The sequence below is a fragment of the Lactuca virosa genome, chromosome 3, assembly GCF_052849685.1.
Source record: "Lactuca virosa cultivar CGN04683 chromosome 3, Lactuca_virosa_CGN04683_v6, whole genome shotgun sequence".
Lineage (NCBI taxonomy): Eukaryota > Viridiplantae > Streptophyta > Magnoliopsida > Asterales > Asteraceae > Lactuca > Lactuca virosa.
The window spans coordinates 71850622-71863505 of record NC_136428.1 but is presented as its reverse complement, the minus strand read 5'-3'; the positions used below and the strand labels follow the sequence as shown (position 1 = coordinate 71863505).

Genomic DNA, 12884 nt, shown 5'->3' with positions numbered 1-12884 from the left:
ACACATGCAATGGAAAGATTTTACAGTAGAACATCCACATCAGGACCATCTTCATTAGGACCATCTTTAGCTGAAATTGCCCAACCTACTTTTATTCCACCAAGATCGAGTGAAATTGATTCAAATGACATTCCTTGGGATCCGGCTGATAGGAAAAGATTTCAGATTATCGCCCTAATCAAAGAGACAATATAAGACGAAAATATTTTATTAAAGAACAATGTCAACCGCGCCTTAAAAAAATACCATGTAAGAATGTTTGGAAGTAGGGGAAGACGTTTTAATCCTGGTATAAGTTTGGTAAAATCAACCACTGCAACTTTAAAAAATATGAGAAATGATGGGTTTGATGCACGTATTTTGGATATCACCTCTTTTTGTGAGAATGATTACATTCAAATGGTGAACATGGAGGAAGTTTATGTTAATCCAAGAGCCTGAAGACAGTACACCAATATCTCTGATCGCCATTATTACGAGTTTTTTTGTGTCAACATGGTTTTGGATATGCAAATTCAAGAGTTCGGTGATCGTTTTAATGAAGTCAGTTCCGAATTGCTCATTTGTCATCGAATTGCTCATTTGTGTGAGAGGTTTGAATCCACATGATTCATTTTGTGACTTTGACCCATCAAAGTTACAGAAGTTGATCGATTTCTATCCACATGATTTTAGCTTTAAAGATAGGTTGAATATTCTAAATGAACTTTCGGTTTATCCAACTTTTATTAAACAAGATGCAAGATTTGCTACTTTGAAGAGTATATCCGACCTTGCTAAGGTGATGGTGGAAAGCAATATGCATCTTAACTTTCCTTTGGTTTACCGGTTATTGAAGTTGTCATTGCTTTTGCCGGTTGCAACCGCAACGGTGGAGAGATGTTTTTCGGCGATGAAGCTTGTCAAGTTAGATTTGCGGAATCGTATTTCGGATGTATTTTTAAATGATTGTGAAATTTGCGCGATTGAAAGAGAAGAATTTTCCAAGGTTACCAATGAAAGTATTATCAAACGTTTCTTAGCTATGTCCCCTCGTAGATTTCAATTGTAAAATGACATTTAGTTGAATGTTTTAATGTTATTCTACTTTTAAGTATTTATTATTATTATTATTAATTTACATAGTCAACGGTCCACAATGCACCCCACTTGACTTCCGGGCTGAATCCGCCACTTTCTAGCAGATAGACATGCTGTTATATTGCTGATGATGTGTTTTTTTTATTTGACAACCGGCCTGAATATCTCGTCACAGTCTACTCATTGACGTTGAAATGATCGTTAGCTGCCAAACAGGTCTTGTATCTGGATAGAGAACCAACTACATAAGTGTCTCATTGTTTAATACTCCAAACGACCCTTGGCCGGGACCGTAGGCGGTAGCAACCAAACAGGCCTTGAGTGCGTAGGCAATTTGCTGATCTTTGATCCCCAAATTTCACCATATAAGTCTACAAATTTTATTTTGCATAATTATCACACGATTTCTATTTTTATTTTATTCTATTTTAGTGATAGATTATGTGTTTTGATTACCATATGAATATTCTACCTTTATTTAGGGGATTTCAAATGTTAATTTTAGTTGTTCTAAAGAAATCTATAACTTACTTATATTAAATAAGAATGTATTAAAAGTGTATAATTAAAAAACTTAATCGTATTTTTTAGGTTTTGAGTATTAATTAAGAACGGTGAGGAGCCCAGCATTTGAATTGATGTTAAAAGTAAAATCGCTTTGTAATTTGTATGCTTATATTCCAAAGTCAAAGTCAACCCTTTATCTACAAACTAGTCCCAGGACTTGGTATTCGGCGCCAGGAAATTAACCACATATATTCGTAAGAAATATTTTCAATTTATGTTTGAGAAAAATATACTTTTGATGAGATACGTTCTATTTATGAGTTTGATAATTATTATAAAAACGTGTGTGGTTCAAATTTTAGCAAAGATTTCAATCAGAAAGTTAAAAGAAAAAGGCGAAAAATCTGAACATACGTAATATCAATTTGTTCATTGCTTCATTGGTTTTTAGAATGCGAATTAAGCACTCTATAGGGAATAAGTCAACACGCCATATATCTTCAACGCTGCACCTGTATACCCTAAAATAGAATCAGTTGAACACCATCCTCCTTCCCGCATTTTTCAAACACCTTTGAATTGATCACCATCCTCCTTCCGAGGTTTTTCAAACACCTTAATTTGAACTGATCACAATTTTTATAACCCCATTTGAAGTCAACTATATGCTCTCTGCTCTATATAAATAAGCCATTGCTATTGATCAAGCTCACCAAATTAACTAGACATGAAGAAGTCTCAACTTAGTTCTTCAGTTTTGCTCATGGTTCTAAGTTTCTTGTTTTGTGTTTCATGGGCAACGTCCTTATCATCCTCAAGTTCTGGCGATCTAATAAGCTGCCTACTGTCCAAATCCAAGAATGTGACTACCATCTCTCAACTCATTTTCACCCCTGTCAATGCTTCCTTCCTACCCATTTGGCAAGTGGCAGTTCAAAACACCAGGTTCCTTAAGCCCTCCACACGTAGACCATCAGTCATCGTGACACCTATGGAGGAAACCCTTATACAAACATGTGTATACTGCGCCAAGAAACACGGCTACGAGATCAGGATCAGGAGTGGGGGCCATGACTACGAGGGCCTCTCATACACTGCTGATGTTCCCTTTGTTATGCTTGATTTCACCAACATGAGGTCTATAGACGTGGACGTAGCAAAAAGGACTGCTTGGGTCCAAGCAGGCGCTACGCTTGGTGAACTCTACTACAAAATTTCGCGAGAGACCGATACCTTGTATTTCCCGGCAGGTGTTTGCCCAACGGTGGGTGTTGGTGGTTACATGGGCGGTGGTGGCTACGGAAACCTGTTGAGGAAATACGGTACTGCTGCCGATAATGTTCTGGATGCTCGCTTCATGGATGTTGATGGGAATATTCTCGACAGGAAATCAATGGGAGAAGATTTGTTTTGGGCGATCCGAGGAGGTAGTTCTTCAAGTTTCGGAATTGTTCTTGCATGGAAGCTGAGCTTGGTTCCAGTTCCAAAAAAAGTAACCGTCTTTATACTGAATAAAACTTTGGAACAAGGGGCAACCGAAATCTTCCATAAATATCAATACGTTGCACCAAATATCGATAGAAATTTGCACATAAGAACTCAAGTTTTTGCCGAATATATCGGCAACACCACCAAGAAAACCATAAGAATTATGTTTGAAGGAATATATCAGGGCACAACCGACACATTGCTTCCGTTGCTTTCCAGAAAATTTCCAGAGCTCGGTGTTACCCGAGAGATTTGTGAAGAAATTAAAATGGTCCAGTCGACCCTTGTGTTTTGGGGCTTGCCAAGCTCCACCCCGACTCAGATTCTTACGAACCGATCTGCCATTGCCAAGCTGAACAACAAAAGCAAATCAGATTATGTCCGGACACCCATCCCCATAAGTGGGCTCAGAAAGATATGGAGAAAGCTTATCCAAAACGATGAATCAGCGCTTCTGATGATCAATCCATTTGGCGGAAGGATGGCTGATTTCTCAGAGACTGCAATTCCATATCCTCATAGAGCGGGCGTGTTGTTCCAAATTCTCAAGACTGTCAATTTTAACGGTCAACCTTCAGACACAACCCCTACATCCCTCAGGAGGATAGCTTGGCTGCAAAGCTTGGATGCGTTAATGACGCCTTATGTGTAAAACAACCCCAGAGAGGCATATTCCAACTACAATGATCTGGATTTGGGTGTTGGAAGTGCTAACTACGAAGAAGCAAGTGTTTGGGGTGAGAGATACTTGAAGAGGGACAACTTCAAGAAGTTGATTCGAATCAAGGCCAAAGTCGATCCTCACAATTTCTTTAGGCGCCCACAGAGTATCCCTGTTTTCTAAAACCCCCGATCAGCTAAGCGGTTGAAGAAAAACTCAGCAGATGCATTTTATTCTTTTAATTGTTTTCATGAAAAACTAGCAACAATGCTACTTTCTGTCAGTTTCTTTTCCTAGTGTATATCATCTCCATGCTAACAAAGATGTCTAAAAGCATGTGGTCAAATTCTAATTATGAATTTATCCAATAAATACATTGTCTTATTAAGACATTTTATATCATATTTCTTTCTTATACTTCCTCTTGTCTAAAAATATGTTTTTGATTAAAATAGTTTGGATCAATACAACTTTAGACTTGGGATACGTACTTTGAAAAACAAAACAAAAAAATAAAAAAATAAAAGTGGGTAAATGTATCATTCCGACGGCCTATACCGAACCCGCCATAGAGTTATCGTGTGGGGGTAAATCCTGAAACACTATGATCAATATTTTGGCAGAGCAATAACTTTAAAACATTAACCTTATTTTTGAATTTTCACAGCTAAATCTTTCTAAACGTATAAAATCTATAAGATATTATATAAACTTTTATTTAGAATGGCTGGCCACCGAATTTTTAGTATGTGAGATTCAAACCCACAACAACTTTGTTTGGAATGCTTAATTCTCGAATAATCAGTATATGTGGGATCCTTGCATGGACGTTGATATAGAGTTTCCCATATATGGTATAAGACTCTAAGTTGGGGAACATAAATGCATGGGATGGTGGTGCTAATGAAGCCAAATTATACATAACAGCATGAATAAATTACTTAATTAAGCAAGCATAATAATTTTTGATGGCATAAATAACATGAGTAATTTTTGTTCGTTTGACATTTACTTTTAAATAAAAATTGATTTGATCAAAAGTGGCATCTTTGAAGAAAAAGTTAGTTAAATTATCCGTAACTTTACGCCATCCATATTTACTTATTATATATTCTTTTATTTAAATAAGAATTGGCGTGACTATCCAAATAACAACATTCTTTAGTCAACCTTGTAGTTGTTAATTTGAACAAATTAAATTTAAGTAGTAGAATGCATGCGACCAAGCATTCTGATTCCACTAGCTAGAAATAGTCAATTAGGCTATACATATGATGCGCTCATTCCTTTTAATAGATTCCATTTCAATAGGAAAACTTGTGTCTTAAAGGTATGAGATGACTAATTATATCTTGGTTAAGTTGGTCTGGTTAAATATTTTTGAATAAAAGTTAAAAGTATATTACTTTGTTAACGAGAAGCATCGTGTTGCAATTACTAGTCATGTGGGCTGAGATCGATCGGAATCAAGAATCAGAAGACTAGACGTGTTTATGTTTCTTGCGTGCCTAAAGATTTGGTAATTGTGGACCTTCTCCTCGATATCTAAATCACATAATTACAAATATAATAAAACTTTTAAAAGAACCGGCCATAGGCAGGCTATACACTAACACCTGCGATAGTTTGATCAGGAGAGGAGACTTTTTCAAATGTTCAAACTTAATTAGAAATCAATGAATAGAGAATTCAATACACCAATCATGAAGATTTCCACCTATTTTGAGCTTGACGGAATGTAGGTTAATGTGGTCGTAAAAAATAAATGCAGTCTCTGTGTATTTAGAGTATTTAGTGTGCGAGTGTTGAACCAAATTAGATGTAATGTACATGTCAATAATGTTGCCTCAATAAACAATTGTAGCTTTAGGAGGTGGGATGTAACGTCCTAATTCTCGTTAGAAATTCCAGAAACTAGCATTAATTAATATTAATAATATTATAACTATGGATAAAAACTATAAAGAGCTTTTAATGAATAGAACGAATGAAAGGCATTCGATAAACTTTAAGAAATAAAATAATAAATGTGAAAATAAAATAATAATAATAATAATAATAATAATAAATTTAAGGTAAGGGGTTGAATGTGACAAGTTGTAAATATGTCTTTAGTCAAGAAATTTGTTTTCTGGGTAGATAGTGTCGTTATGGGAGAATTAGGGATGAAATTGTAATACCTGTATTTCTCTCTTGGAAATCGTCGGGAGAGAGTTGGGCACTTTTCTTGTGGCCGACTCCAATTTATGTACGCCCTTAAGAGCTCCACTCAAGCACCATAGTTTTTGATCGTTTGTGCCAAGGACCGGTATCAAGAAAAAAGAAAAAAATAATAAAAGAATGCAATGAAGGGATTTTGAAGAAGAGTGAGTCAAGATCATCGTCGGCGATAGTTACCGGAGGAGGAAGGTACTGATGGGTAAAGATCGTAATCTAACCGTATTAAGTATCAAATAATCTCATTTCCACTTTCTTTTCTTTTTCTTTTGGCTACCGGGAATAGCCACCACTACTTCCGCAACCACGATCGTCGGCATGTTCCTTCTGCCACTAACAACCCCCAAAGAGTGGGTGTGTTTGGGTGGTGCATTTACTTCCTACCATTGGCCCTTCGATTTCTATTGTTTTGTGAAGTTGGTTGTCGATTGTCGCCCTTAACCACCAGCTACCTCCTGTTGCCGATGTGTGTGTGTGTGTATGTTTGTTTCAGCCACCATAGGCCACCCTGCAAATGCGCTTATGGTTGTATTACTTTTGATGGTTCACAAATGAATGTAAAAGCATTATTTTCCAATTATTCCACTTATACTTAATCAGCATCATTCTTTGTTTTGGGGTAGTTTGACCATTATTGACCACCACAACACCACCATCCGACCACCAATAGGTGGTAGTTTTATGAGGCACTCGATTTTTAAGACATTTGGTGTCATAAGGAGTGTAATGGGTTGTAACTTAACCCTAATAAGATTATTTTTTTTATGTCAAGTTCCTAACTCTAAATGCTCATTAAGCCAAGAATCAAGAAGTTTGGGTTAAGTTGAATTACATATATTGATAGCCTAATAAGTAACCATTAATTATGATATTTAAAGTTAAAGCTTAATCATTAAGTCCTTCATGGGACACCTAAAGTGACCTAAAGGTAAATATGATCAATTTCACTGAATGTATCCTCGAACTTCTAAAAATCGTACAAGAATATCGAAAGCTCCAAAAATCATAAATTTTAGATTTCTGGAAAGTTTGATGAGTCTAGTTTCTGTAAACGTTGAATTAAGTTACCAAATTCCAACTTCTTGTAGGGTATAATTCACAATCTTCTTAAATTGGTATGTATTGTCACATATTTCATAAGTTGTCTTTCAAAAATTATAATAAATTCATTAGAACTCCGAATGTCAAATTTTCATGGTCTGTAGTTAGATATAGATGTCTAGTTTGCTCCATATCATGGGCAAGATGAAATTCCAAGTGCTACTAACATCGGTTTTCATCATAACCAAACGATCCATCTATTTTTATCTGAGAATCATTTCATGCTACCATATCCTGACTTTTATATGCCTGTGACATTATTTTCACAATGTCTTCCATTGACCTTCTTTAATAGTAAGTTCAATAGTGAATTTGCTATGATAGACCCTGCTATGATATACCGACTATAGTAGGATAATCTATCGGGGTGCCTATCGAATCCAATTTTTGGACTGTTTCGGATGAAGTTATGGGATTTTAGTGTAGTATAATAACATACATAGAATCTATGTTCCATACTTCTTTTGATATAAAAATAGTCGTTTACATGAATAAACAGGAGATGCCTAAAATATAATTTAAGTGTACCAAGGTCTATTATAGCAAATTCACTACTGAACTAACTATTAAAGAAGCTCGATGGAAGACATTGTGAAAATAATGTCATATGCATATAGAAGTTAGTATGTCATGGAATTAAATGATTCTTAGATTAATATAGATGAAACGGTTAGGTTATGGTGAAAACCAATGTTAGTAGCACGTTGATCAAATCAAATGTACCATGCTTTCGGGGCCTATTTAGGACAACATAATAGTTTATAAAGGTATCAAATACGATTAAGATATATACTTGATATCCTCGAAAACATGGTGGTCGATGCATGTATATTGCCACCTTCATGTGGTCGTGTACAAATGGTTTCTTCACATCTAGCAGCAATGGCAGATTCAATGTATGGGAAGGGGGTGCATGGACCCCACTTAAAAGTGGGCCCACCACGAATACATATTAAAAAAAAAAGAACTCAGCTTATGGTCCCCACTCACAATAGATTGGTCCCCACTCACAATAGATTGGTCCCCATTACACCCACTCATCCTCACTTCTCTTTCTTTTGATTTTTCAATCCCGATTTTTCACTTCTTTCTTTATAGTTTTGACCTAGCATACCAAATGCACTGAGTAGTAAAAAAAATTAAACACTCTACGACCACCGGAATTTAGTACTCCACAGCCGCCAACATCGTCTTCAATCGCCACAACTTATCACTGTTGCACAACACCGCTGCAGCGCTGCCAACGCAGTGACGGACTTCGCTCACTACTTGCTGAGCAACACCATCTACCGTCGCGCGCAAAAGGACCACCATCATCTAATTTAGCTCGCCGCCATCGTTGTAAGTTTATTCCCTTTATTTAGTTTGATTTTCCCAAATGGGTTTCATTTGATGAACTGATATTAATGGTTTATGAATTCTGATTTGGGATTTTTGATTTGTAAACTGATTTAATTTTAATTTAACACTCTCAAAAGATTAATTTGTGCTATGGATTTGTTAGTTTGGCTTGGTTTGCTTTTGATGATTAACTGGGACAACAGGGAAACGAACTAAGCTTAACAGAGATGGAAAATTTTAATTTTCTTTAACTGTTTTGTTTAATGGTATTTTTTAATTTAGTGCTTTGTATTTGTTTAATGTTTAATGGTTTTGGTAATTGTGTTTAACATTGATTAATGTTTTTTTTGTTTAACCCAATAACACGTGCAATGGAAAGATTTTACAGTATAACATCCACATCAGAACCATCTTCATTAGGACCATCTTTAGCTGAAATTGCCCAACCTACTTTTATTCCACCAAGATCGAGTGAAATTGATTCAAGTGACATTCCTTGGGGTCCGATTGATAGGAAAAAACTTCAGATTATCGCCCTAATCAAAGAGACAATATAAGACGAAAATATTTTATTAAAGAACAATGTCAACCGCGCCTTAAAAAATACCATGTAAGAATGTTTGGAAGTAGGGGAAGACGTTTTAATCCTGGTATAAGTTTGGTAAAATCAACCACTGCAACTTTAAAAAATATGAGAAATGATGGGTTTGATGCACGTGTTTTGGATATCACCTCTTTTTGTGAGAATGATAACATTCAAATGGTGAACATGGAGGAAGTTTATGTTAATCCAAGAGCCTGAAGACAGTACACCAATATCTCCAATCGCCATTATTACGTGTTTTTTTGTGTCAACATGGTTTTGGATATGCAAATTCAAGAGTTCGGTGATCCTTTTAATGAAGTCAGTTCCGAATTGCTCATTTGTCATCGAATTGCTCATTTGTGTGACAGGTTTGAATCCACATGATTCATTTTGTGACTTTGAGCCATCAAAGTTACAGAAGTTGATCGATTTCTATCCACATGATTTTAGCTTTAAAGATAGGTTGAATATTCTAAATGAACTTTCGGTTTACCCCACTTTTATGAAACAAGATGCAAGATTTGCTACTTTGAAGAGTATATCCGACCTTGCTAAGGTGATGGTGGAAAGCAATATACATCTTAACTTTCCTTTGGTTAACCGGTTATTGAAGTTGTCATTGCTTTTGTCGGTTGCAACCGCAACGGTGGAGAGATGTTTTTCGACGATGAAGCTTGTCAAGTTAGATTTGCGGAATCGGATTTCGGATGTATTTTTAAATGATTGTGAAATTTGCGCGCTTGAAAGAGAAGAATTTTCCAAGGTCACCAATGAAAGTATTATCAAACGTTTCTTAACTATGTCCCCTCGTAGATTTCAATTGTAAAATGACATTTAGTTGAATGTTTTAATATTATTCTACTTTTAAGTATTTATTATTATTATTATTATTAATTTACATAGTCAACGGTCAACAATGCACCCCACTTGACTTCCGGGCTGAATCCGCCACTTTCTAGCAGATAGACATGCTGTTATATTGCTGATGATGTGTTTTTTTTATTTGACAACCGGCCTGAATATCTCGTCACAATCTACTCATTGACGTTGAAATGATCGTTAGCTGCCAAACATGTCTTTTATCTGGATGGAGAACCAACTACATAAGTGTCTCATTGTTTAATACTCCAAACGACCCTTGGCCGGGACCGTAGGCGGTAGCAACCAAACAGGCCTTGAGTGCGTAGGCAATTTGCTGATCTTTGATCCCCAAATTTCACCATATAAGTCTACAAATTTTATTTTGCATAATTATCACACGATTTCTATTTTTATTTTATTCTATTTTAGTGATAGATTATGTGTTTTGATTACCATATGAATATTCTACCTTTATTTAGGGGATTTCAAATGTTAATTTTAGTCGTTCTAAAGAAATCTATAACTTACTTATATTAAATAAGAATGTATTAAAAGTGTATAATTAAAAAACTTAATCGTATTTTTTAGGTTTTGAGTATTAATTAAGAACGGTGAGGAGCCCAGCATTTGAATTGATGTTAAAAGTAAAATCGCTTTGTAATTTGTATGCTTATATTCCAAAGTCAAAGTCAACCCTTTATCTACAAACTAGTCCCAGGACTTGGTATTCGGCGCCAGGAAATTAACCACATATATTCGTAAGAAATATTTTCAATTTATGTTTGAGAAAAATATACTTTTGATGAGATACGTTCTATTTATGAGTTTGATAATTATTATAAAAACGTGTGTGGTTCAAATTTTAGCAAAGATTTCAATCAGAAAGTTAAAAGAAAAAGGCGAAAAATCTGAACATACGTAATATCAATTTGTTCATTGCTTCATTGGTTTTTAGAATGCGAATTAAGCACTCTATAGGGAATAAGTCAACACGCCATATATCTTCAACGCTGCACCTGTATACCCTAAAATAGAATCAGTTGAACACCATCCTCCTTCCCGCATTTTTCAAACACCTTTGAATTGATCACCATCCTCCTTCCGAGGTTTATCAAACACCTTAATTTGAACTGATCACAATTTTTATAACCCCATTTGAAGTCAACTATATGCTCTCTGCTCTATATAAATAAGCCATTGCTATTGATCAAGCTCACCAAATTAACTAGACATGAAGAAGTCTCAACTTAGTTCTTCAGTTTTGCTCATGGTTCTAAGTTTCTTGTTTTGTGTTTCATGGACAACGTCCTTATCATCCTCAAGTTCTGGCGATCTAATAAGCTGCCTACTGTCCAAATCCAAGAATGTGACTACCATCTCTCAACTCATTTTCACCCCTGTCAATGCTTCCTTCCTACCCATTTGGCAAGTGGCAGTTCAAAACACCAGGTTCCTTAAGCCCTCCACACGTAGACCATCAGTCATCGTGACACCTATGGAGGAAACCCTTATACAAACATGTGTATACTGCGCCAAGAAACACGGCTACGAGATCAGGATCAGGAGTGGGGGCCATGACTACGAGGGCCTCTCATACACTGCTGATGTTCCCTTTGTTATGCTTGATTTCACCAACATGAGGTCTATAGACGTGGACGTAGCAAAAAGGACTGCTTGGGTCCAAGCAGGCGCTACGCTTGGTGAACTCTATTACAAAATTTCGCGAGAGACCGATACCTTGTATTTCCCGGCAGGTGTTTGCCCAACGGTGGGTGTTGGTGGTTACATGGGCGGTGGTGGCTACGGAAACCTGTTGAGGAAATACGGTACTGCTGCCGATAATGTTCTGGATGCTCGCTTCATGGATGTTGATGGGAATATTCTCGACAGGAAATCAATGGGAGAAGATTTGTTTTGGGCGATCCGAGGAGGTGGTTCTTCAAGTTTCGGAATTGTTCTTGCATGGAAGCTGAGCTTGGTTCCAGTTCCAAAAAAAGTAACCGTCTTTATACTGAATAAAACTTTGGAACAAGGGGCAACCGAAATCTTCCATAAATATCAATACGTTGCACCAAATATCGATAGAAATTTGCACATAAGAACTCAAGTTTTTGCCGAATATATCGGCGACACCACCAAGAAAACCATAAGAATTATGTTTGAAGGAATATATCAGGGCACAACCGACACATTGCTTCCGTTGCTTTCCAGAAAATTTCCAGAGCTCGGTGTTACCGGAGAGATTTGTGAAGAAATTAAAATGGTCCAGTCGACCCTTGTGTTTTGGGGCTTGCCAAGCTCCACCCCGACTCAGATTCTTACGAACCGATCTGCCATTGCCAAGCTGAACAACAAAAGCAAATCAGATTATGTCCGGACACCCATCCCCATAAGTGGGCTCAGAAAGATATGGAGAAAGCTTATCCAAAACGATGAATCAGCGCTTCTGATGATCAATCCATTTGGCGGAAGGATGGCTGATTTCTCAGAGACTGCAATTCCATATCCTCATAGAGCGGGCGTGTTGTTCCAAATTCTCAAGACTGTCAATTTTAACGGTCAACCTTCAGACACAACCCCTACATCCCTCAGGAGGATAGCTTGGATGCGTTAATGACGCCTTATGTGTCAAACAACCCCAGAGAGGCATATTCCAACTACAATGATCTGGATTTGGGTGTTGGAAGTGCTAACTACGAAGAAGCAAGTGTTTGGGGTGAGAGATACTGGAAGAGGGACAACTTCAAGAAGTTGATTCGAATCAAGGCCAAAGTCGATCCTCACAATTTCTTTAGGCGCCCACAGAGTATCCCTGTTTTCTAAAACCCCCGATCAGCTAAGCGGTTGAAGAAAAACTCAGCAGATGCATTTTATTCTTTTAATTGTTTTCATGAAAAACTAGCAACAATGCTACTTTCTGTCAGTTTCTTTTCCTAGTGTATATCATCTCCATGCTAACAAAGATGTCTAAAAGCATGTGGTCAAATTCTAATTATGAATTTATCCAATAAATACATTGTCTTATTAAGACATTTTATATCA

The 12884-nt window shown here is 36.6% G+C and overlaps 2 protein-coding genes and 2 pseudogenes across 2 annotated transcripts; all 4 read left to right on the top strand.

Moving 5' to 3' along the window:
- The first annotated feature begins 538 nt into the window (after positions 1-538).
- On the top strand, positions 539-1051 carry LOC145163642 (uncharacterized). The gene has a single exon (XM_079082454.1). It carries the CDS (start codon positions 539-541, stop codon positions 1049-1051), a length of 513 nt encoding a protein of 170 aa, XP_078938580.1.
- A 1054-nt stretch (positions 1052-2105) lies between these two features.
- Positions 2106-4138, top strand: LOC145165936 (tetrahydroberberine oxidase pseudogene; annotated as a pseudogene).
- A 4628-nt stretch (positions 4139-8766) lies between these two features.
- Positions 8767-9807, top strand: LOC145163641 (uncharacterized). The gene is made up of 2 exons (XM_079082453.1): positions 8767-8881; positions 9350-9807. Exons 1-2 carry the CDS (start codon positions 8767-8769, stop codon positions 9805-9807), a joined length of 573 nt encoding a protein of 190 aa, XP_078938579.1.
- A 1063-nt stretch (positions 9808-10870) lies between these two features.
- LOC145165935 (tetrahydroberberine oxidase pseudogene) lies at positions 10871-12884 on the top strand (annotated as a pseudogene).